Source organism: Perca flavescens, chromosome 9, assembly GCF_004354835.1.
Source record: "Perca flavescens isolate YP-PL-M2 chromosome 9, PFLA_1.0, whole genome shotgun sequence".
Classification (NCBI taxonomy): domain Eukaryota; kingdom Metazoa; phylum Chordata; class Actinopteri; order Perciformes; family Percidae; genus Perca; species Perca flavescens.
In genome coordinates this window covers 3,483,104-3,507,672 of record NC_041339.1, presented here as the reverse complement: position 1 = coordinate 3,507,672, position 24,569 = coordinate 3,483,104, and the positions used below count along the sequence as shown (strand labels likewise).

General features: G+C 43.4%; 2 protein-coding genes across 4 annotated transcripts; both read left to right on the top strand.

Annotated features, from left to right (window-relative positions):
- Positions 1-678: 678 nt before the first annotated feature.
- On the top strand, positions 679-6,206 carry nrl (neural retina leucine zipper; the record flags this gene model as incomplete). The annotated part of the gene is made up of 4 exons (XM_028587600.1): positions 679-1,278; positions 1,779-2,066; positions 3,858-4,073; positions 6,045-6,206. Coding segments are annotated over 4 exons (1,266 nt in total), but the record flags the coding sequence as incomplete, so codon positions are not given.
- Positions 6,207-8,645: 2,439 nt separating this feature from the next.
- Positions 8,646-18,382, top strand: LOC114561906 (GTP-binding protein REM 2). Of its 3 annotated transcripts, none has more exons than XM_028588064.1 (6): positions 8,646-8,756; positions 9,210-9,267; positions 11,367-11,682; positions 12,366-12,439; positions 15,927-16,104; positions 17,717-18,382. In XM_028588064.1, the coding sequence occupies exons 2-6, from the start codon at positions 9,217-9,219 to the stop codon at positions 18,004-18,006; spliced, it is 909 nt and encodes a 302-aa protein (XP_028443865.1). In that variant the 5' UTR covers positions 8,646-8,756; positions 9,210-9,216; the 3' UTR covers positions 18,007-18,382. The 3 variants fall into 3 exon arrangements, with proteins under 3 accessions (XP_028443865.1, XP_028443864.1, XP_028443866.1); XM_028588063.1 differs by lacking the exon at positions 8,646-8,756 and adding an exon at positions 8,861-9,083; XM_028588065.1 differs by lacking the exon at positions 8,646-8,756 and adding an exon at positions 9,099-9,124.
- Positions 18,383-24,569: the final 6,187 nt, after the last annotated feature.

Below are 24,569 nucleotides of genomic sequence, written 5' to 3'. Positions count from 1 at the left end.
CGAGCTCAGTTGGAGGCTGCTCAGTAACGCTCAGCCAGCACCGGAAAAGTGACTTCTAATATCCTTTACTGGTGTCCGTCCAGAGACACGGGATCTGTTGGTCTGTTTCTTTAACTGCCTATGCATAACACCCTCCGGTGTGCAACAGAACTGTCTGTGGTCAAGTTGCATTGTGGGTAATGTAGGCGGCAGGTTTTGGCAAGAAAAGACGATATCTCTGGTTCTGCTGCTGCAATTGTTTTTAACTGTCCATGGAGAGTCCCACGATCTTATGCTAAATTGGTGTACTACTCTTTTAATAATTAATAAAAGTAAATTAGTTGCAGCTTATAAACCGTAAGTGGTACCAAAAAGGCTTTAGTTTTTAGTCTTCTTAATGGATTTATACCTGAAAATGTGTAACGCCATTCCTTTCTCTTGCCCCTGTTTCCCAAACCCTTTCTTTTTATCCATCTTTCCTTCAGGACAAAAGAAACAGAGACAAGGACAACGGGACGGAAGGTTTCTCACAGAGGAGACTCGCCCAGCAGTCTACTTCCTGACACCAACACTGCTGCTGTCTATGAGCTGCACTGAGGCAGAGGAGTGGACTTTCCAACAATCCTGACACACGGAACAACCCTGTTGAAGCTACCGGCAGCAGCAGCAGCAGCAGACGCCATGTCCTCTCCCTCCCTCCCCATGCCCCCTCTCCCCCCCAGCCCTCTGGCCATGGAGTACCTAAACGACTTTGACCTCCTCAAGTTTGAGGTGAAATCTGACACTCCTCCGCTCGCTCCACCATGTGTGTATCCCAAATCTGGCCTCCCCCAAGACCCCTCCAGTTCTCCGTACACCAGCCACCCTCCCCAGGACTCCAGTTTGAGCTCCAGCCCTTACAACTCCCTGCCACCCTCGCCGACGCTCAGCGATGCACACCCACCGCCTTCGGGCTCTTCCTCCCTCTCTTCGTCATCCTCCTCCATCTCCTTCCCCCTCTCCATCTCCAACAGCTTCACCTCCGGCATCAGCTCCGGCTCTCAGGGGAACGTAGAAGGCAGCCCGGCCCACGGCGGGCCTCAGGGTCCCACCCCGGCCTCGCTGGAGGACCTCATCTGGCTGGCAGCGCTGCAGCAACAGTTTGGAGGGGAGGTGACAGGGCCCGCCACTTTGCTGGGGGCCCTGGGAGGAGTACCAGAGAGAGGGGATAGAGAGAAGGGGCCCGCCAATGGCTTTTTGGGCTGTGAGGATGCTGTGGAGGCTTTACTGAACTCAGCTGCTGCAGCTGTCAACTCACAGGTAACAATCATGGCCGTATCTACCATTTAGGACACCGAGGTCAGGACCTCGGTATTATATTTTCCCCAAAAGAGAAATAAAGTGATATAACTGCCTCCAATAAAAAACGCCAAGATACGACTTGTTCCTCTGTCTGATCATCATCACCGTCAGTGCCTATGGGTTGTGGGTGACTGAGTAGGCGGTGAAGTGGATTATCTTGTCGTAACTATACAATCTTTGGTCAAGGCAGTGGTTTTTGGATATATAGTTTCAACTAGTCTCGCATCTGAAGCTACTGTTTTACCATAGTTGATCTCCAAACTTCTCTTAAATTTCCTGCTAATTTAGAGCAGGAAAAAAATAATAATAATGTGGACCTCAGTCTTGCTAAAATCCTGGATACGGGCCTGGTAACAATCACAGTCATCAACAGTCATTTTTACTTTATGATTTTTCTTTCTTATACAGAATGTTGTCACAGTTGACTTATATCTTCTCCGCCTCCCCCCCCCCTTCAGTTTCCAGGCCTTTCTCAGAGTTCGAGCAGCAACCTGGGAGACTCCAGCAGCGACAGCGGAGCTGACATCTCCTGCCCCAAAGGGACAGACATGTGCCATCGCCCGCTCGTCTTCCTCTCATCGGCCCCTTCCTCGCTCCCCAACGCCACTGCTTCCTCAGCTCCCTACCCACAACCCCTCAGTCCTCAGGGCCGCCTTCATCACCACCAGCATCACCATCATCAGCACCACCCGCACCACCCCATGCATGGCAGCCATCACCATCATCACCACCCGCAGATGAGTCAGGTACACACTTCAGACTCATCAGTGCGGATTAGTTGAGATAGATGGATGCTAGACGGGAAGCGTTCATCAATCAATCAATCTTTATTTAAACAGCACTTTTCATACACGTAAATGTGGCACAAAGTGCTTCATACAATACCCCCACCCTCCAGCCCCATTCATTCACCCATCCCTAAATTGAAGAAAAATTAATTCACTAAAAACAGGAACCAAGCTGAGGAAACGTCATCATAAGTGAGGAAACACCAGAGGCATGACACTTAAAAACCAAAAGATACTTAAATATATAAATAAATAAAAGTGGCTAATAAGTACATAACCTTGTAGATTGTTAAAAACAATCCATAAAATACATATGTATAAATAAGTACAATAAAAACAACTAATACAAATTATTAAACTTACAAAAAACTTTTTGTAAAATATATATATATATATATATATATATATATATATATATATATATATATATATATATATATATATTAATAATAATAATAAATAAGACCATTAGTAGATAAAGAAAAGGAATAAAGAAGTTGATTATTAAAAGGCGGGACTGAAAAGGTAGGTTTTTAGTACAACATGGGAGATTTTTGGAGGTGAAAGAATTGAACAGTGACAGTTAGGGTTAGAGGGCTGAGCGGAAGGAGAGCGGGATTGTGTAATGAAGGATTAGGATTAGGACATTATAATATGGTTATTAATGTCTCTGTCTATCTGAAGCATTACTTTAGGGATCGCTCTCTGCATGGCAACAATAAGTGACGCTAAATCTTTGTCTTTGAGGGCGCAAAGTCTTGATTTCCCATGAAAAGACATTGCATTATACCTCCAACCCCCATTGAGCATTCATAAGCACTATATAAACTGTTAATACATGGTTTAGAACACACTATAATGTAGTTGTAATCATATAAAAGGACATATTTTAGGTGTTTATTAATGTGTAGAATTTGTCAGCACTTATATTATTAACTGTGTTTTACTATATTGTTCTTCATTATCTGTTCATACTGCACACCTGCCCCCACTTATTTGTGCCGACAGGAGTTAAAGTTGTCGACAAATACATTAATAAACTTATATCTGCTTACGACTGCATTATAGTGTTTTATTAAATGTTTATGTTCTGCTTATAAATGCTAAAAAGGGGGTTATTGGTGTATTTTTTTATTTTGGATCTTACACATCCAAAAGGTCTTTCACAGACATTTTTATAACAAGCTTCAAACATTTCCACAAGTCATTTCCTAATCTTTAAACCAATTGAAATAATGATTAATAACGATAAGAACAAGAACTAATAACAAGAACTAACACTTTAAATGACCAAAGGTGCTTTAAGGAAAAAAGGCTTAAATGCCGAATGTGATTTTAATTAGGTAGCTAAATAAACGTTGTCATCTGTGTTCTGGTTGATCAAGATGTCTGGGTGGATCTCTATGTGGAGCACACTGTGAGCTTATGATAATATCGGCTATTATTGCTGTGCCTAATCCTGATAACTGTCGCCCACACTTAGTCAGATTACATGACAGATTATGGACACGTGGTGCCGAAATGTTCTCAGACACACACACACACACACACACACACACACACACACACACACACACACACACACACACACACAGTATAACACATGTCCACCAGTCATATCACACGAGACATGAGTCATCTCATATATTTATGGTTACATCCATTTCTAACTCATCAATCATTTCCAGCAAATTGCCAATCAACATTAAACTCCAGCATCTCTGTGTGTTCCCTCCATCTGCTCGGCAGTGCGGGGTGAATGACCGCTTCTCTGATGAGCAGCTGGTGAGCCTGTCAGTGCGGGAGCTGAACCGACACCTGCGGGGAGTGAGTAAGGATGAGGTGGTGCGCTTGAAGCAGAAACGCCGCACGCTCAAGAACCGCGGCTATGCCCAGTCCTGCCGCTACAAGCGCCTACAGCATCGCCACGCTCTGGAGTCAGAGAAACATGTGCTCACACAACAGGTAGGCCTACACGTACATGCTTGCGTCAACATGCTGTGGAAAGCCAAACAGTTCAAATACATGTGATTTCTCACACGTAAACAACATGTAAACAACACGTAAACAACACGTGTTTGGCTTTCCATACCGGTCCTCCAAATCATATGTCGTTTATTCCTACCCTCTAATATGACCAGGGCTTTAAATTATCACCAGCCAACACGGCTAGTAGATTTTTAAAGTTACCGGCCAATCAGATTTTCCACTAGCCATGTTTGTTTTTTTCTTAACTAACTTTATTTAGTTACTTTTCAGCTCCTCTGATTTGCTTGGCTCCGTTCTGTTTGTCTTCTCTGTTTCAGCGTAGCTTGTAATTGCTACGCACGTAGCTTGCGGTTATATGACACGTCACAACACAGTGTTCATGGGAAATGTAGGATTTGTACTACGAGCAGTGTTGCCGGATAAAGACTATGTTTCACTATGACACACACAATACTGCGCAAATTTCTTGCCGCAAAACAGACCAATCTGGAAACATTTCTGCAGCCTGCTTTTCAATTATGTTTCAATTCAAACAGACGCTTCGCTTCATTCATCACCGGCCAAATTAGTAACTTTAAAATGTTACCAGCCAAAGTAATATTTTACCCACATTTGGTGGGTTGGCGGGTGTCAATTCAAAGCCCTGAATAAGACCCACATGAGCGTTTCATAAATAAGCACCTCTAGCGGTGGCAGGAATTACTACCTTCACATCAAAACCAGAGAACGTAACGGTTGCCCTTTTAAAACCACCATTAACGTTGTGAAACGGTCGTGGTTTGGTAGGGTCTAGGCACAAAAAAAAACGACATTGTTATGTTTAGAAAAAGATTGTGGTTTGGGTTAAAATCAGACATTAAAGTGCTCATATTATGAAAAAATTACTTTTTCTGGGATTTGGGTTGTTATTTTGTGTCTCTGGTGCTTCCACATGCACAAACTTGGAAAAAAAAAACATATCCATGCTGTTTTGAGTGAGATAGCTATTTCTGCTAGCGCTAGCATGCTAGCTCGTTCTGAATGGCAAAACACTGTTACAACACACACTAGTTCACCATAATCTACAAAAGAACTACTTCCATGTCCCTGTTCTGCAGGTATTCCACGCAAAGTTGGAAGTGCGCCCTCATTTAGAAGAAGTCTCCAGGCTAATCCTGCCTTGTTGACTGAAGTTGTAGAAACAAACAGCTAGCTGATGTGATCCTTACCTAGCTACTGAGCATATGCGCCTCCCAACAAAGATGGGATAGAAGTGCGATGCCTCACTCTGTAGCTAAATCAGAGACCTGAACACACAGGGTGAAACGAGGAGCTGCTGCAATGTGCAGTACAACAAATTAAACAATGTAAACCTATTCTGGTAGAACCTCAAAATACTATTATGAACCTGAAATTAGCATAATATGGCCACTTTAAGTTACTTCCGATTACCCACGTGACGTGTAACGTGACGTAGCTCCGTAGTTCCGTTAAGTTAAAACAACTAACCGTTTACTTTTATTTTGAAACAGGACACCAACCCCCGCTCTCCTGGATGAATGGCCTTTGTTTGTTTGACCCATGCACCACACCAACCTACCTCCTGCCGAATATTGGCGCTCTTATACTTCGTCACCTTTTTTTCTGCTTTGCAACCGTTATAACTACTACAGCCACTAAACGGCAGCGCCATTATAAATGTAAACATGAGTCATAATTGCAGCTTCGACAAACAACTTATGTGGGCGTTTTTTCGGGGGAAGGACAGTCTCGCGTTTATGACTCCCACTGACAAGCTTGATATTTCATCCAAGCTTTTTCTGACCCCAAACTTAATCCCGAATTCCCTCTTTGATTTGGAAATTCAGACAATCCTAAATTCCCTTACATATCTGGAACTTTATGGCATGAGTAATAAGTGGACAGCTTTGCACTGTGGCTCAGCAAAAGCTGTTTTCTCCTCCTCAGTTGGATCAGCTACAGTGTGAGCTGACTCGAGTGCTGAGGGAGAGAGACGCCTACAAGGCTCGCTACGAGAAGCTCCTCAGTACGAACCACGGCATCGGCGGCGACGCCCCACCTCCCCGCACCAGCAACCCACCTTCCCCGCCCCCTGACTACTTCCTCTGAGTTGAACCCACAGGGAGAGGAAGAAAGAAAACAGGAATGAGAAACCAGCCAATGTGGAGCAATCAATCAATGATGAGTAATCAGACTTGGAGAAGAAAACAAGGATGTGTGTGTGTGTGTGTGTGTGTGTGTGTGTGTGTGTGTGCGCTTGTGTGTTTGTGTGTGTGTGTGTGTGTGTGTGTGTGTTTGTGCGAGAAAGTGAACGAGAGACATTGGCAGGCAGTTCTGGGGCGATACAACTGTGAAATCCACTCTTGAGTTAAAGGGGAATTGACTGCTAATTCATAGGGTTAGACTCTCAGCTCTAGGCTGCTTTGTGGACTGCTCTTACTTCACTGTGAATGATAGTTAAAAACTGGCTGAGAGTGCACCAGCAGAAAAATAAGACTATGAAAAATGGATCGAAAAAGCTTTATCTTGCATTAAAACGTATCCATAGTCCCTGACACTGCTGAACATATTATCTATGCAATATTATATAGCTGCAATGTACTCTCCAAATGAGTGTGAGGCTCAAACTGTAGTTGTGTGTGTTTTTTTCATAATACGCTGCTAAAGCTGCAGAGGTCTGAGTAGTGCAGTGGTGCTGGATGTGGAGTGGTATGGGCTTGGATAAAGTATCCACGGCATGCAGTTGTATTTGCCAGCTAACATTTCACAGTTGCCTACCAAAGTGTTTAAGCTCACCAAGACTTGTTATTCTTTGTAAGTTAAGAATCCTAGATTAAAGAATGTACAAGGATACCTTTCATGGGGACCTTCCAGTGATTGTGCTATATGAATAGTGGGGATATTGCTCTCGTGTTTTACCAAAGAAATCTACCTTTTGCTAGTTAGAAATGGCGACTTTCAGCCATTAACAGTGACAGGAAAGACTTGCCGTTTGCTCTCCAAAATGTATTTATTTATTTTTTTTTACATACAGAGAGCTGGTAGTATGCTGAACTAAAGCGACCGCATATGGTGAAAGAGAGGAAACAACCCATTGCAGCAGGCAAAAAGAGTGTGGCATGATTTGTGTGGTTGTGTCCAGTTCTCCAGACAAGAGAGGCTATTTTTGGGCAAATTGAACACCTCTGTTACAGGGACGGTCACCATATTTATGCAACATGCAGCACCACAGAGCTGGTCACTGTGGACTCGGGTACTGTGGGCTACGGATGCAACAGAAAATTAACGGTGCAGGGATTAAAAAAAAAACAAAAAAAGAAATCTCTTCGTGGAGACACACCTTCTTAACTGTCCCATGGAATCTTTGCCAGGGTTCATGCATTAGAGGTATTTATTTTGTTTGGGTGTAGGTTCAATAAATTGTTTATTTATTCACTTATTTATTCAGTATTTATTGTTTATTTATGTACTGATTCTAATTATTTTACTTTACTGGTTTTATTCCATTAGCGTGTATTTTTACTTTCCTACAGTTCATTATTTTACCCATTTGTGATTAGAATTAACATTATTACAAATATGATGGCCATTATCATGGTTTCTTGCTCCTGTTGTAGTGTGGTTTCATATGCACATGAAATAAACAAAGTACTTTACCGTCCCTGTCATGCTGTGTTATTGTGCACCTTCCATACAGGTTTTAACCTTATCTCTTTTCCATTCACGTATCTGGGCATCTGCCACTTTCAGTCTTCCGCAGGCCTTTTCTCTGCAGCTCGCCCTGCAGCCCCCATGCCCTGCTCCATCCCTCTCTTTATCTCTGTCCCTCTATAGTGAGGCAGTGACCCTGGGTGTGCACTGTTTGGGATGACCTCATCTTCAGCTCTACCTCCCTCTCTATGTCTCTCGCTCTCTCTCTGGCCTGTATAATAGGAGCGGGATTAGGACTATAATAGCGCCCTGGCTGCTCACTGCCGGAGTCTATTGTGGCTTTGTGTGGGAGGGACGCACCGCAGCTCATGGACACACTCACATTTTGACAGAAAACATGTCCAAACACACTCCTTGGACCAGGGACTAGAAATGACTTGATTTCATAAAATGTAAATGAGCCACTGAAAAGGTAATGTGTGTCCTCAACAGAATAGAGACAGACAGACTCAGAGACGCAGGTAGGTAGGTAGGTTGGTTGTCATGCCTCTGTCTACCAAACATGACCTATTTCAAATCAATACCCCCCCACACACACACACACACACACACACACACACACACACACACGCACGCACAGACACACACACACACACACACACACACACACACACACACACAGCCAATTAGTGAGGAGAAGACCTGTGTTGGGCTGCCCACTAGCGGCCACTTTTCATATCGCATCCTTCTTCAAGAGGTCAATAAGAGCTTCGTGACACTGAGCATCTTTCCACAGTACTGCTCCCTGCCTGCCTGCCTGCCTGCCTGTCTGCCTACCTGCCTATCTGCCTGCCTGTCTGCCTACCTGCCTATCTGCCTGCCTGTATGCCTGCCTGCCTGCCTTCCGTCACAACTGCTTTACTTTTACTGCTGAGCTAACACTCGCTAGTCGCTAGTTTCAATCTCTCCTCTGCAGAAAATCCAAACCTGGAGAAGCATACTTGTCAAGTCAGTGAGTCATTGTCAGTTTGGAGAGAGAGAGCGAGAGAGAGAGAGAGAGAGAGAGAGAGAGAGAGAGAGAGAGAGAGAGAGAGAGAGAGCGGTGATGAATGACGGTGCTGACTGCAGAACTGGACCTGGGCCCTAACCTGAGGAGACAGAGTGACATAGCTAGTAGAGAGAGGTAGAAACAGATTTCAATAGAGGGAGAGAGTGCAGGAGAGAGAGAGAGAGAGAGAGAGAGAGAGAGAGAGAGAGAGAGAGAGCGAGAGAGACAAGAAAGAGAGAGAAAGAGACCGTGCTTACTTTTTGGTTGCCGAGAGAGCCGCGTGACAGGTGAGCGATCATACCGTGCTGCTCGGGCTGGGGTTCTTAAAGTGAGTGTGTGTGTGTGTGGGGGGAGTTGGGTGTGTTGCTGTGCGTTGGGGCGGGAGTCCTTATTGTCGCTTGTTTTGATTTCAGTTTGCAGATGCCGACAGATGTGCCCGAAGACAGGCTCCATGACGAGGAGGCGGCCAAGGTAAGATCATGGGTAAGATGCACCGGGCTGCGCGAGCTTGGGGCTGACAGCTCTAATATCCAGTGTTCAATTAGCCAATCCGGTTTTGGGGCTAAATTATTACATATAGTGTGTGTGTGTGTGTGTGTGTGTGTGTGTGTGTGTGTGTGTGTGTGCGTGCGTGCGCGCGCGCGCGTGTGAGTCTGCGCGTGTGTGTGTGTGTGTGTGTGTGTGTGTGTGTGTGTGTGTGTGTGCGCGTAAATGTGTGTTCTTGTTTAACTACATTCGTGGGGTCCCGACAGCTTTGTGGGGCCAAAATGCTGGACCCCACAAGTTTAAAGGGCTGTTTGACGGTTAAGACTTGGTTTTAGGATTAGGGATAGCATTAGGTTATGGTTAGGGGGAGGGTAAGGGTTAAAGTTAGGCATTTAGTTGTGTGTGTGTGTGCGCGTGTGTTTAGCCAAAGTGGTGGTGCTGGTGCAGGGAGGGGTGTCCTGCATTTGAGTCAGTTTCTCATTTTAATCACTAAATCCAACTTTTGGCTAAATGAATATATTTTTGCTCATTGAAACGTCATTAAAAGGGTTTTAGTTAATTTTTTTATAATAACAATGGATTAAATGATAATGTTTAATGTGAAAGGTGTTGTTAGTGATAAACCCACACAGAACTATCACCTGACTCTGTTGTTCCCCTCAGCTGTATGCAGCTTTTTAAATGTATTTGGCTTTGACCCAATACTTTACTTTTTGGGTTCACTCTCACCCATCTCAAAGCATTGTTTTCGGATGCAGATAGGCTACGCAGCGCTTTTTACAAAAGCAGCTGTAAAACCCCACTGTAAGCTACCATACGGCAGACAAAGTGGACCATTTAACATCTAAAAAGATGTTTCCCTTAAGAGTTAGTGGACACCAAAACAGCTAAAAGGAGAGCGCATGTTGGATTTGCACAAACATGAGTCCAAATGAATGCTAATGTTGCTCCATATGTGTGTTATGTGTGTAAATAGTTAACTGTTTGCTCTTACTACCGGATGTACAGTGCTGGGATAAAGACATCCAGCAATCTCTCATGGATGTCAGGCATTCTCCTCTCTTTACGCTATCTCCGCTATCTATTTTGCACTGCTGCATCCGGGCCTTAGCACCGTCCAAGACAATTGTGATTGTTTAAAAAAAATGCAAACAACCCAGAGCGTTTTTTTCCCCTATCCCAGAATGATAAACAGGTGTAGCCAGACCTTACTCCAGCGCAGTGGAGATAGGTCTGGCTATGCGAGACTACTCAGCATATCAAAAAAAAGTTTTTTTCTGTGTCTGTGGAGGAGCTTTGTCAATGTAATTAGGACAGAAGTCTTCAACGTTTTTTTAGGCCAAGGACCCCTTAACTGAGAGAGACGGAGCAGGAACCCTCTACTACATATCATAGTATAAAACGAAGTTGCATATTAAACTTGGCCTACAATAATGTATAGGGCGGCCTAAAGCCTTTATACATACCTTTTTTGCACAGAAAACTAAGCCAATAAAATAATTTTTGGCATGATTTTATAAATAATCTTGTGGATGGCTATCTTAGTGACTACCATATAGGCAAGTAAGTCTATCATCAGTGATCATTTATATTTGCTAATAATATATTGGATTCATGTTAAGAAATTTTAATTTTTGAAAAAACTTTCAAAACTAAAACTAAACTGTAGTGACTCTGAATTAGGAAATTACCCTGATGATGTCATCAGAGTAGTTGTTTTGGATTGGGCACAGAAAGCCTCTGTTATAGGGAGAAAAAAAAACTATGGAGCGTGAAGTTTAAAAGATGGTAGGATTTAAGAAGCAAAGACACTATGGAGTTGTACTATGGAAATTGTAGGATTTAGTGTTTTTGAAGCTTTATACCAGCAACGAAAAGACAGGATATCATTGCCTCTGCTGCAAGCGCCCTGATTTTTAAAGGTGCTAAATACTAAATAGCTGCAGTATCACAACATCATGCAAAGGCTTTGCGTTTGTGCTGGCTTTTTTAGTATTATATTAGAAACACCATATGTGAACACAGACTAGCTTTACATGTTATACAATGAAGACAGTGTCCCTCCATGTCCCTCTCTCCTCCAGTGTGACAGAATGACTCTGCCCAGCACCTGGTCCCCGACCGTTCGTAGAGGAAGCACTCCTCTGCCTATAAAGCACCAGCTCAGACGAGAAGAAGCTGTCCACGATGACTGCGATTGGACGTCAGGTGCAGCTGGACCTTCTGCTTCACCAATCAGCTTCAGCCCAGCCTTGGAGGACACTGTGACTGTGGCTGTGGAGGGCAGACCTGATGGGCCTTACAGGATCGCCCTGCTGGGGCAGAACGGCGTGGGGAAGTCTTCTCTGGCCATCGCCCTCGCTGGGGACATGGACAGGACTGCGTCTGTGGATTCTGAAGGTACAAAGATGTGGGTTTGACTGGACTAATGCAGAGCAGTAAGGCTCAACGATTTGGGTGGAAAAAAAAATCTAAGTTCTCTGCCAGATATTGCGATTAAGATTCAACTTGCGATTTATTTATTTTTTAGCTACATATTGGACCTTCTATGACCATGTTAATTTATAATTTATACTTTTATTAATCTCACAAGGGGAATTTCCAATGTTTTCACTCTGTTGTTATTACACACATTACACACAGGTCTGAATTACACACACATGCTCAGTACTTATACATGCACTAATGGAGAGATGTCAGAGTGAGGGAGCTGCCCATGGAAAGGCGCTCTGAGCAATTGGGGGTTCGGTGCCTGGCTCAAGGGCACCTTGGCAGTGCCCAGAAGTTGAACTGGCACCTCTCCAGCTACCAGTCCACCACCATACTTTGGTCCGATGGGGACTTGAACCAGCGACCCTCCGGTTCCAAACCCAACTCCCTACAGACTGAGCTACTGCCAAGAAAAATCCACTGAAAATAGGACATTTCTGTAAACAACTTTATCTGAAAACGATAAATCATTCAGCCCTACAGAGCAGTATAATGCAGTGAGTGCTAGAGTGCTTTCACAGTGAGCAGCAGGTAAATAAATCACAGCACCCATGTCCCATGTGAGTCCTAACCGCTGCTCTCCCTGTGCTTAGGGGAGGGTTACGTGCGCATAGTCACCGTGGATGACGAGGAGAGCACCATCATTATCTATGACAACTGGAGACAGGTGAGCCAAACAACACTTCCCCGTCCCCACACTCCCTGCTCTCTGCTCCCTCATTAGGCCGCTGAGCCCTCTCTGCAGCTGTATAGAGTGTGCTAAGTTACTTTTTGGCATTTATACATCTTGTCAGAGGGCCAGAGGACTGGCGAGTCCTTGGAATTATTTTTCCGAAGGCGCTCAAAATGTACCGTTTCAGTTTGGATTCTTAACTTACTTTTCCTACAGCCTAAATTCATTTTCTTTATTTGAAGCTACACTAAAGTGCTACACATGATAATGTGTGTGCTTTATCAGGCAATAAGCTGGGATATTAGTACCTGGATTTCTAGCCGAGTGAGGAAAAATCAACAGCATCCATCCCCTCATACTGTACATACATTTGAGCATATAGCATAAGAAATGAGATTAAAGGGAACATATATTGTCGATTGGACGAGGTAAAACACCAAAAGGGTAAACAAAAAGAAAATGAAGAAACTACAATACATAAACAGATGCTTATTGCGTATGCAGCATATTTTAGATGAGTTCATATTGTATATCTGGAGCACACTGGATTGTGTATTGTACTTGACGTCACTGTAGGAGAAAATTGATGTCAAGCTCAGAGGACAGCCGTGGCAAAAACAGGACAATAAATCTGCTGCGTCGGGTTGAGGAAAGCTCATTATCAGGTTGTTTTGCAAACCTTTTCCTCTTTTCCCTCGAGTGCAGTTCAGAGGCATCTGTGTGTGGATGTGTGTGAGAGAGAGAGAGTATGTGAGCTGCCCACAGAGCAGATGTGCCAAATGACTGCATTAATGTTTTTTTGATTTAGGTGGATGTGTGAGAAAAACACTCATCACACAATCTGTCTTTTTTGATGTGGGGATTTGCATGTGTTACTCTGTGGATAATGAGCTATATTTGTTGCGAGAGACACTGTAACCACCTTATACGTAATTGTCATACTATAATTATAGTGTTGCGGCCGCATCTTTACTTAAGCCTTATTCGCACAAGACTAGTATTACGAGGGGACCTCATGTGATTTCAGGACTGTGTCCTCTCTCCTCTCCTATACATCCTGTACACTAACGACTGCCGCAGTGAGATTGAAAATGTACTCCTCTGCAGTGCTGTGGAGGAAGGTCTGGCAACGTTAGACTAACCGTATACTAACTATAATAACCATATCATCTGCAAACTTCATGATGTAGGGATTTTAATCTCACCGGTGGACGGAGCCACAGTGCTGCTGCAAAATAGCCTCAGGAAGGAACTTGTTTTGGTGGAACATGTGTACCTTCAAAAGTTGTTTTAGTCATGCAACAGAAAACTCAGATTGGACAGATAGTCTTAGCCTGGCTCCGCCCTCCTACGTACTTCCACTCAACTTTAATTGTCCTTCAGTACTACGTCTGGGTTTACGGTATATGCGCGGATTTCTCCGGGCCAATTTTTTACCGGTCCAATCAGCGAACAGAGGGAGTGGCTGAGAACGATGACGTTGAGGTCGTACACTAGTTTGAGTTGTAGTTCCGTAATGTCGGCGGAGAAAGATGCGAGCAAAGCCATTCGGGTCGTTGTGGCAATGCTGCCATCTGCATCTTTAATAAAGGTGATCAAGGTCTGTAGCAATATTACAGGTACTCAACAGAAAAGTCTGATACAGTTGTCCATCCTGTCTGACAGCATCCACCCACTGCACCTTCTGGCTCCCGTTTCAAATACCCACTAGTCACTAGTTCCTTCATACCCTCAGCCATCTCACTGCTGAACTCAAATAGAAAACGGTAATATCAGCTTGACCACCTAACCACACTTGGTAAATACGGCTTTTACTTTACGTTTTTACTACTTTTTATTATTATATGTTGTATTTGATTGATCTTGTGTTATTCCAGTTGCCACTGCGGCACAACCAATTGCACCTCTGGGGACAAATAAAGTTCTACTTGATTACTTGACTCGATTTAGAAATCCCCCCACCATGTTTGTGTTTCGTGCGGTGCTTATGCATAGGATAAGCAAAGTGTATTTTACTCAAATTTACTGACATTATCCCCCCGGATATAATGTCAAGGCTCTGTCAAAGCTTTCATTTATAATTCCCAAAACAGTCAATACAACCCCAAATCACCCAGATGCTGATTCGCATGGGGCTAATATTATAACAAGTGTTTGGCGAAATCTGGTAGGTAATTTGCGGTGGAATATTTACATTTTTACAAATTACTGACATGGCAGATTCACACTGGATTAAGATCAGAGACGACCTCAGCAATTATTTAAAATTACTAGAGGGCCCCACGTAATACTAGGTTGGTGCGAATAGGGCTTTAGAGCCCTATCTAGCACCCGGCGCACCGCAAAGCCCGACGCAAGTGTTTTTGCAAGTTCAAGACCGACACAGTTTTCAATTTCCCGTCCAGCGCCCACGTCGTTTAAATAGCAAATGCACCTGTGCCCATCTGTGCGCCCATGGCCGTGCTGGTCTTACAGGGAGGTGTGTTCAGGTGCATTCTGGGCGTATTGTTATCTTGAGGCAGCGGATCCTGGTCTAAAGTCAATAGGGCAGTTATTTTAAAAGCAAATTAGTAAAATGTGCCTAGGCTTATGCACAGCGTGCGCACACTGTGCTTGTTACACACACAGGGAAGCGCAGGAGCACACAAACATGCAAAAGTATTACAAATAAAAATAATACGGTGTAAATCCGCCATCATAATAGCAAAGGGAATGGGAGATGACACTCTGATTGGTTTATTGCATGTTACGCCCAAAACACACCTATGAATTAATGAAGACACTAAGTGCAACCCTTTTGACCCTTTTTTCCGCCGTCAAACTAGCAAAAGTGGATTTGGACACGCCCTTAACGCACCTGCGCCAGGCACTTCACGCCGTGCGCTTAGATCGTTAAAATAGGTCCCTTAGAGTGTAAAAGGTGCCTTTGCTCTGTGCTCAATTCTGGACTTAATCCAAATTAAATGAAAAAGTCAATGGACCATGGCAGCTCCAACTAAAGACAGGCTGAGGTTTAGTCTACACAATATGAAGGATTCACTCATGGCTATTTTATTTTTTGTCAGAAAGAATTAGAGGTGTTCTGCAGTCGGTGCTATCCACAGTAGTAATGTCCCCCTAAACCACTGGGGATCTTAGATACAGCACTCAATTGTCTGCTGTTTCTCCAGCACTTCCACTATTATTCTGCACATGAGGCTTTCACAGCAATATTTAGGCGAGCGATGGAAAGTAGAGAGTTTCACAAGAGAAATTGGAAATAAAAGTTTGGACTTGAGTGTCACTCTCAATGATTCTGGTTGGTTCTTGTGTGTGATGATGATCTCCCATTTGATTGCTTTCAGTTTGCGCTAACTCAGTTTTACTACAAATATCAAACCATAGAGATACACTGACTTATCTGTCAGTTTCCTTATAGTATATTTAAATGGCGACTACAGTGTTGAAACATACCGTGTATCTGCCTCCTTCTGTTCCTCAGGACCTGTCGGCTCTGCAGTGCGAGGTGTGTGTGCTGGTGTTCTCAGTCACTGACAGGCGGAGTTTCCACCGCACTGCTCAACTCCGACTTCTCCTGAGAGAGACTCAGCCCCAAACTCCCATCATCCTCGTCGGCAACAAGAGTGACCTTGTTCGCACGCGTGAGGTCACCTCTCAAGGTATGGTGCACCTTTCGTATTTTAATCCTTACCATACTACCTGTTTTGGAATTTCCAGCTTATGAACTCTATGCTATGTAAGTTAAGACAGTGGTACCCAGGTGTCATTCAGGTCAGTGTCAAACTAGTCTCGCTTTGCCAGACCTTCCTTCACATCGCTGTGGAGGAGGGTCTGGCTAGTCCGCACAGTATTCCAGGATGGGAGAAAAACGTGCTCTGGTTAATTGGCATTTCTTTAAACCAATCACAATCGTCTTGGGCGATGCTAAGTTAACTGCAGCTCAGATCTCTGCAGGGTAAATCCAGACAGCTAGCTAGACTATCTGTCCAATCTGAGTTTTTCGACTAAAACTACTTTTGAACGCACACATGTTCCACCAAAACAAGTTCCTTCCCGAGGCTATTTTGTAGCAACACCGTGGCTCCGTCCGGAGCTTAGCCCCGCCCAAGACGATTGTGATTGGTTTAAAGAAATAACAATAAACCAAAGCACGTTTTCCTCCCATCCCGGAATGCAGTGTGGACTAGCCCGACCCTTCTCCGCAGCGCGGTGGAGGAAGGTCTGGTAATGCGAGACTACCCGAAATGTCTTCACATATGTGAAATGAGTTGTGTTGCTCCTGAACTTTTCCTTAACATTACCCTTTCCCTCACCTGTCTTATGGTTTCCCTCCGTTTTAGCGTTCATCTTCACCGTTGGCGTTGACATTTGAAGCTGTCAGTAAACACTAATGTAGGGTGAAATACGTGAAAATGTAGATGTCAGCATCTCAGCTTCAGTGTAATGGGGCGCATACATGCATCATCAGGGTTAGAATCTGTGTCATGGTGATAATAGTGTCTGCAGATTCCTCTCTACACAGCAACGCACCATCGATAATACATAAACAACAATAGGAGAGGTAAAACATGGCGTTTTGTGATAACACATACAAAGTTAACTACAAAGATTCAGTGAATCTCTAACTTTGCTGCGCTTAAAGTGCTCATATTATGTGTTATATATCTTTTTTGTGCACATTATAGGTTAACAAAGTGAAAAAGCCCAAAGTCCCCCCCAAAGGGACTTACCATCTCCAACAGAAAACACTGTTCACAAACTGCTCCAAACAGCTCTATTGTAGTCCAGCCTTTACTTCAGAGACAAACGTGGGTCACTTAACACACGTTATAATGCTCGCCTAGCTGCTAGTGTGGCACACCCTCATACTCTGCTTCTGATTGGCTAGTAATCCTAACCTAGCTGCTGTCAGGGCACGCCTTCATACTCTACAACTGACTAGCTAGCAGTACTTACTGCGCATGTGCGACTCCCAACAAAGATGGAACAGAAGTGAGATGTCTCACTCTGTAGCTAAAACAGAGAGCTCAACACACAGGGTGAAAAGAGGAGCTGCAGCAATGTGCAGTACAACAAAAATATGGTGTTTTTTTGAAAATCAAACCACGTAAACCTATTCTGGTACAACCTCTAAATACAATTATGAACCTGAACATGATCATAACATGAGCACTTTACCACTGGTCGCTGTCACCCTAAATGTAATCTTAAAAGCTGTGACGGCTGCCTTTTATTCATCTTTTCCCGTGTCCTCCCGTTCTCTTCCCTCAGAGGCCATGTCCAGCGCCGCTCTCTTCAACTGTCTGTATCTGGAGATCTCTGCCTCTCTGGACCACCGTACTCAGGAGCTGCTGGAGTGTGCGGTGCGGCTAACCAGGGGCCAGTCGCCCTGGCCCCCGGGGACCAGTGCGGAGGACATGAGCGGCAACCAACGGGAGAGCATCACCTCCCGTGCCAAACGTTTCCTGTCCGGCCTCGTGCCCCGGTACCCGCGAGAGCGAGAAGTGAGCAAGTTCATGAGGCAGAAGTCCCGCTCGTGTCACGACCTGGGAGCGCTGTGACCGGTTTGCCGTGGGGAGCTGGATGCTTAGATGGTTAACAGAGGTAGCTGGAAGGTGATGTAGTATACCAACGAAGAGAGGGAGCAAGCAGTGGACAAGGGATTAACGGAGGAGGTGTGAAGGTGCCAGAGTGACGGCGGGACAACGTTATGAGGGATCATCGTGTGCATCCAGCAGAGGGAAACAGGGAGAATGACAACAATTTTAATGATGATGTTAGTTTATCCATAGGATGATATAGAAATTTGGTTCACAAGACCAAACCGAAAAGAGAAGAAGATAAAAAATACTGTTGTAGAACACATGTAAATAAACTGTAGTAGTGATGTTTAACTGCCACACAGGTTTGAGAGCTAAATAAATAGCTTTTTTGAGTCTTGAGAGTCACTGCATGTTTGCCTCTGTTGGTTCTCTTATTACACTAGCCTTCCAATCATTATCATATTATTATTATTACAATGAAGAGAAAAGCATAAATTTAACAAGCCTTGGACAAAGTCATGACCACACAAATTCAGAACTCCGTGGGTTAGATTTTGCTGATTCATGTTGTGTTCGTTAAATCTCAGCTGTTGTTGTATCCATGGGGATGGTACGTAGTAAAATAGTCAAATGCCAGCAAGGAGAGAAGGGACTAAAAGAGATATAAAGTGGACTCACAGAGCACTGCGTGTAAGAGGGAACACAACATTGTATACAGAGTGATTGTTGCCATGTGACGGTTGTCAAGGAGACCTGGAATCACTGAGACTTACACATTATGTCCATTTCAGCGCTGTGGCTCTACCTCTAATCTTTATGCTGCATGTAGATTTAGAGATGGGAAAGCTGACTCCCATGCAGCAAATAGTATTTTTGAACTTAAAATCCAACTCCAAATTAAAGTGCTGAGGATTTTGTCAGATATCAGCTCCACTACACTCATCTGTATCACTCTCCTCAGCACTTCCATCCTCCCACTTCCACCCACACGTGAACAAAGATTTAGCACACCATAGGTCATTAAACCCATCATTTGTTATCAAAGGAAGAGCTGTACTACAGTAGAAGTAAAAAAAAATAAAAATGGTGGCATGATATTCTGACTCATTCCCTTGGCTGCAAACTACTGGAACAGATTGAAAGGTTGAGATGTTGGATTGAGACATGAGATGCAGGCTCCCTCCTGTGGCTGAGTTGAGGTCCCACAACTGAGCAGATGAAAAAATACATGAATTTGGTTGAGATGGGGAATATAAGAGAGCTATTTATGAACTGGGGGTAGCAGCTCTTCATCCTAGTTCATAAGTTCCTGTCACAACTTTCGTTTAACTATTGCCTAAGCATCATCTTGATATTTTCTAAATTGGAGTGCAGAAAGAAACATTTTTCACAATAGACATTTTAGCTATGACAGTGCATGCACAAAACCAGGACCCTGAAACTGGCTCACCTAAATGAAATGCCATGACATTTTTAAGGGGAGACACTACACAGGTGAATAGGGTTAACATGTTTAACTAATATCACCATGAAATGTCCCCAATTGATCACTTACATTAAAGCTATTCTTTAATGCATTACAAGTGGTTGTTTTTTTAATGCAAATGAGGCATTACCTTACTAAATATGTGCTTATTTGCATACATTTCCAGAACAGAAAGTTTGGTGTATGTAAACTACTGAAGTTGAGATTTCTGTCTCAGAGTGTGAGAAAAACTCATGTTGAGAAAAGTCTTTAAAGATATGTATTTTAAAGTTGCATACATTTTGCACGACACTACAGGTGAACAGGGTAAACATGCTGATTTTATATTACTAGTTTTCTGCAACCTATGTTTGAATATGCAAATGAAGTATTATCTAAAGCAAACTTTTGGGGAATGTAGGTCAAGGTAAAGTTTGTTATCCTAAATAGGGAAATCTGGGGGGTGGTCAAGGTGCAGATGCACAGACATACAGTGGCGCAAAAAGTGGGTATGCGCTATATGCGGCGCATAGGGGCGCAGCACCGTGGGGGAGCCAAAGCGATGGTAAAAAAAAAAAGAAAGTTAAAAATATTTGTTTTGGTGTTTTCTATATGTAGCTGCTTTTGTGCGTTTCTAAATCATTTCTGCATTTCCTCAATGTTATTATATAACATTGTAGAGGACTAACAGGCTTGAGTAGGCGCCCTGTCTCATAAGATTCCATCATAGATGAGAAGAGGGAGCGGGGGGCGCTCCCGTTTATATATGTCTATGGCCACGCCAAGACCAGGGCTATTGAAGGTCGGGTCCGGTCTTGGCTCGGCCATAGTAGGATTCGTAATATCGCGAGTGGTGGCGCCGTGAGCGCTGAGCAAACAGGTACAGTAGTGAGTTGTCGTCTGTGGAAAAAGATGGATAAAGCAAAAAAGCTGTCGGTGGCTAAAAATAAAAAAGAAAGAGGGAAAAGGAGATAGCATGTCAAGGGATGCAACAGCAGTTAAATACGTGGATGGTGAAAGGCAACAGGTAGGATTTAAAGTGTGACGTCTGTGCTTGGAGGCTTGCAAATATTCATGTTAACAGACTAGCTAGCGTTAGCTAACACTGGGAATGTAGCAGCCAAATGGGGGTTTACAGCTAGCTTAGAATATGCAGAATTGAGGTTGCTGAGCTGAAAACTGGAAAATATAAGGTAGCATGTACAATAAATGACAAGAATCTGGAAAACATAACTAATGCTATAACTTTGGTTAATTTGGTTAATTAATAGATTTTGTGCTACCATTAGCTGTCAGACATACAGGCTAGGCCAGGGGTCGGCAACCTTTACCACTCAAAGAGCCATTTGGATCCGTTTCTCACAATAAAGAAAACACTGGGAGCCACAAAACCCTTTTGAGATTTAAAAAGAAATAATACTGCATTTGCAATTGGCCTTTATGCTATGCATAAACAAACTATAATGTGTGGCATTCATGAGATGAATGAACTACTGCAGAGACAACGAAATTAATTTCTGCATGCAACAAAAACATTTTGAACTCAGAAAAAAAGACGTTGGGTTGAAGGTTACTTTCAAGTCTATTTTAGTCCTTCTTGTATTTATGAAAAAACGCCGAACTTAAATTATCCACCGGCAGCAAACCAAAAATGCCGTCCTCTCTCTGTGTGCCGTCATCCTTTTTCTGGCGCGTGCAGTCAGCTGTCAACCTGAATAATAAAAGGACTATTTCACTGAACAATGAAAAAATATGAAGATATGCAAAATAATTGGCAATTAAAATATTTATCATACTTGGTTAATGTGATTTCTGCTCCTGAAACTCTGTGCACAGTGTCTGCACATCAGGGCTGTATGCCGTCACCTTCATCTTTACGCAGGATCGTAAGCTGTCATCTGTGAGGCGTGCGCGATGTTTGCTTTTAATAAAGTTCATGTTGGAGAACACCTGCTCACATACATATGTGGATCCAAAGATCGACAGGACTCCAAGTGCATACTTTTTCATGTTCACATAAACGTCGGGGATAGCATTCCAAGTTTCGAACACAAGTTTGTCCGGTTTGGGGAGGTTTTCAATATCACGCCATTTGTGATTCTGAGCAAGAACGGCCTTCTGACGGGCAACATCTTCAAGGTCTGCTGTCAAGCGTTTAAACTTGGACACCCATATGTCTTTGTCAGCTATGTCGGCCAGTTCCATCTCAAGATCAGGTTGACTCACACCTGCCAATGCAGTCGTATTCAGCAGGGATGGATCGAGGCTCAGGGGAGTGACTGGGAAGGATAACGTGGTTTTTTCCTCTCTGAACTCACAGAATCGTTTCCCAAACGATGTTTGCATTATGATGATTGCAGAATGTAAATAGTCCGAATTTATCATGTGAGCTTCTTTGAACTCTCTCAAATTGGGGAAGTGTGACAGTGTACCTTTCTGTAAATCTCTTGCAAGCACTGTCAACTTGCGCTCGAATGCCAAAACCTCCTCCAACATGTGCAGGGCTGTGCGTCCTTTCCCCTGAAGAGCTGTGTTCAGCGTGTTCAAATGCGCTGTCATGTCTACCATGAAGTGTAGCTTTTCCAGCCACTCTGGCTGTTCCAGCTCAGGAAATGTGAGCCCTTTGCTTCCCAGGAAAGTTTTCACTTCTTCCAGACATGCAGCAAAACGTTTCAGCACCTCCCCTCTGGACAACCACCGGACTTTGTTGTGCAGCAGGAGATCAGAATATGTGCTTTCCAGCTCGTCCAGTAACGAACGGAACTGACGGTGATTTAAAGCTTTTGCCATTATTTTATTGACAATCTGGATGACAAGATTCATTACTTATGTGCATTCCGGAGGAAATGTTTGAGCACATAGTGCCTCTTGGTGCAGGATGCAGTGAAAGGTCAGCAGCTTTCTGTCCAGCGACTTCTGCAGTAAAGCTACAAAGCCCTTATGCGCTCCTGTCATACTTGGTGCCCCATCAGTAGCCACTGACACCAGGTGGGTGGTGTTTATTCCTTTGGCTCTTAAACAATTCAAGACAGCCTCACAGATGTCCTCCCCCCGTGTTTGGCCTTTTAGCGGTATCAATTCAATCATTTCTTCCTGTGGCCCAGCCGAGTTTACATACCGGCAGAACAGCGCTATTTGTTCAATATCACCTTTGTCTTTAGATTCATCGCAGGCAATTGAGTAGGCCACAGCTGAATTGATGTCTTTAATTTGCTGTCTGGTGATGTCTTCTGCCATTTTTATGGTTCTGTCTTTGACAGTCTTTGCAGAGAGGGCATATCCCTGATTTTCTGCACAATTTCACTCTTGTTTTTAAAGTCCGTGAATAGATGTTCTGAAATCTTAATGAAAGATTCTTTTACATATTCTCCATCTGTGAACGGCTTCCCATGCCTGACTATTTCCTGAGCGGCTACAAAACTTGCATATGTAGTTGAATTTGCAGACTTCATCCACTTCTTGAAGTGATTTTTGCTCAGATCAACCTTCCGCATCAGTTCGAAACAGCTTTTTTTTTTCTCTCATCTCCATCCGGATATTTTTGAGCAAAGGCTGCGTGTTTATTCTGGAAATGTCTTGCGACATTTGACTTTTTGTTGTTTGCTAGTTTTTCATTACATATTAAGCATACTGGTAAACCAGTCTCGTCAGCAGAGAAAGCATATGAATCTGCCCACGTAGCATTAAACGTTCTGTTTTCTTCAGACACTTTTCTTTTCTTAGAATTATCCATTATCCATAGTTGGCTCATAGACATATATATCTATGAGTTGGCCTACCTGGGTTTAGAAAAGTTCAAGAAATCGCGCGCTGGCGGGTGTCGCACATTGGAGGTTGTGACGCATATTAAGAGCGACAAAGAATTTTAACACTTTTTTGTGATACAAATTACAATAATAATACATTATTTAGATGTTACAAGATCACCATAATCTTAAAATTTAGAATTACATTTTAAAAACAAACTATGTAAAAAAAAAACTCATTTTTAAAAGCCACAGGGAGCCGCATCAGAGGGATGAAAGAGCCGCATGCGGCTCCGGAGCCGCGGGTTGCCGACCCCTGGGCTAGGCCTATACATCTGTTGGGTGACATGGAAGCTGTAATTACAGGGTCACATCTTTCTCTCTCTCTCTCTCTCTCTCTCTCTCTCTCTCTCTGTCTGTCTGTCTTTCTCTCTCTCTCTATTTAAAGGTCTCTGTGCCAAGTGGCTCTCCAATAACAGATTAATTTCTTAATATTATGGAAAAACTAATACATAATGTTTGTTTGACAATATGTCTTAGTGGAGAAGAGGCTGTGGCTAGAGATGAGCCCAGTGATGACATCAGGTAGGAGTTCTATTAGTTAGACCACACAAAACTAAATGTCCACTATGGTTTGAAGTTCTGTTGACCAACCTATTCACGGTGTCCTTTTTGGGAAAAAAATAGTGCAGACAGAGATGGAAAATATAACAATTAGCCTATGTCTGACAGCGGGGACGTAGTAAACATATCAGAACGGGGGGCACACTTATTTAAGTTTTTTGTGGGGGGGCGCCAAAATTGTTGTTGCATACCCCTCTGACACTGGGTAGTTGCGCCCCTGCAGACATACACAAAACAGACATGCACACACTCACACAGGGAGAGCACTTTCAAACACCCTTGCTCTGACATACGCTCCCACAAACACACACACACAAACAAACACGCACATACACACACACACACACACACACACTTTCAGGTACCCTCAATCTAGCATACGCTGACACACACACACACTCATAAATAATAGGATCTTTTGTGGGCTACATGATTACTGAGAATATCCAACAGCTGGCTTACGTGCAATTTAGTGTCCCAAATTATTTTCCGAAAACTGAGTGTCCCAAATGATGAGGGTCTTATTTGAGACAGGTTAAGGTTAGGGTAGCACAGGTGGTTTAGCAGGTTCATAATTAATTAAGGACATTGTATGGGGAATTTGGGACACCAAACTGCACGTATACCCCAACAGCATTATAATCCCACTTTATATACTTAATAAATATAAATATTGCACCATACAAATATTGCATACAGGTACCATTCCTCATAACCCTGACAAAAATTCCATCAGATCCTGTTTT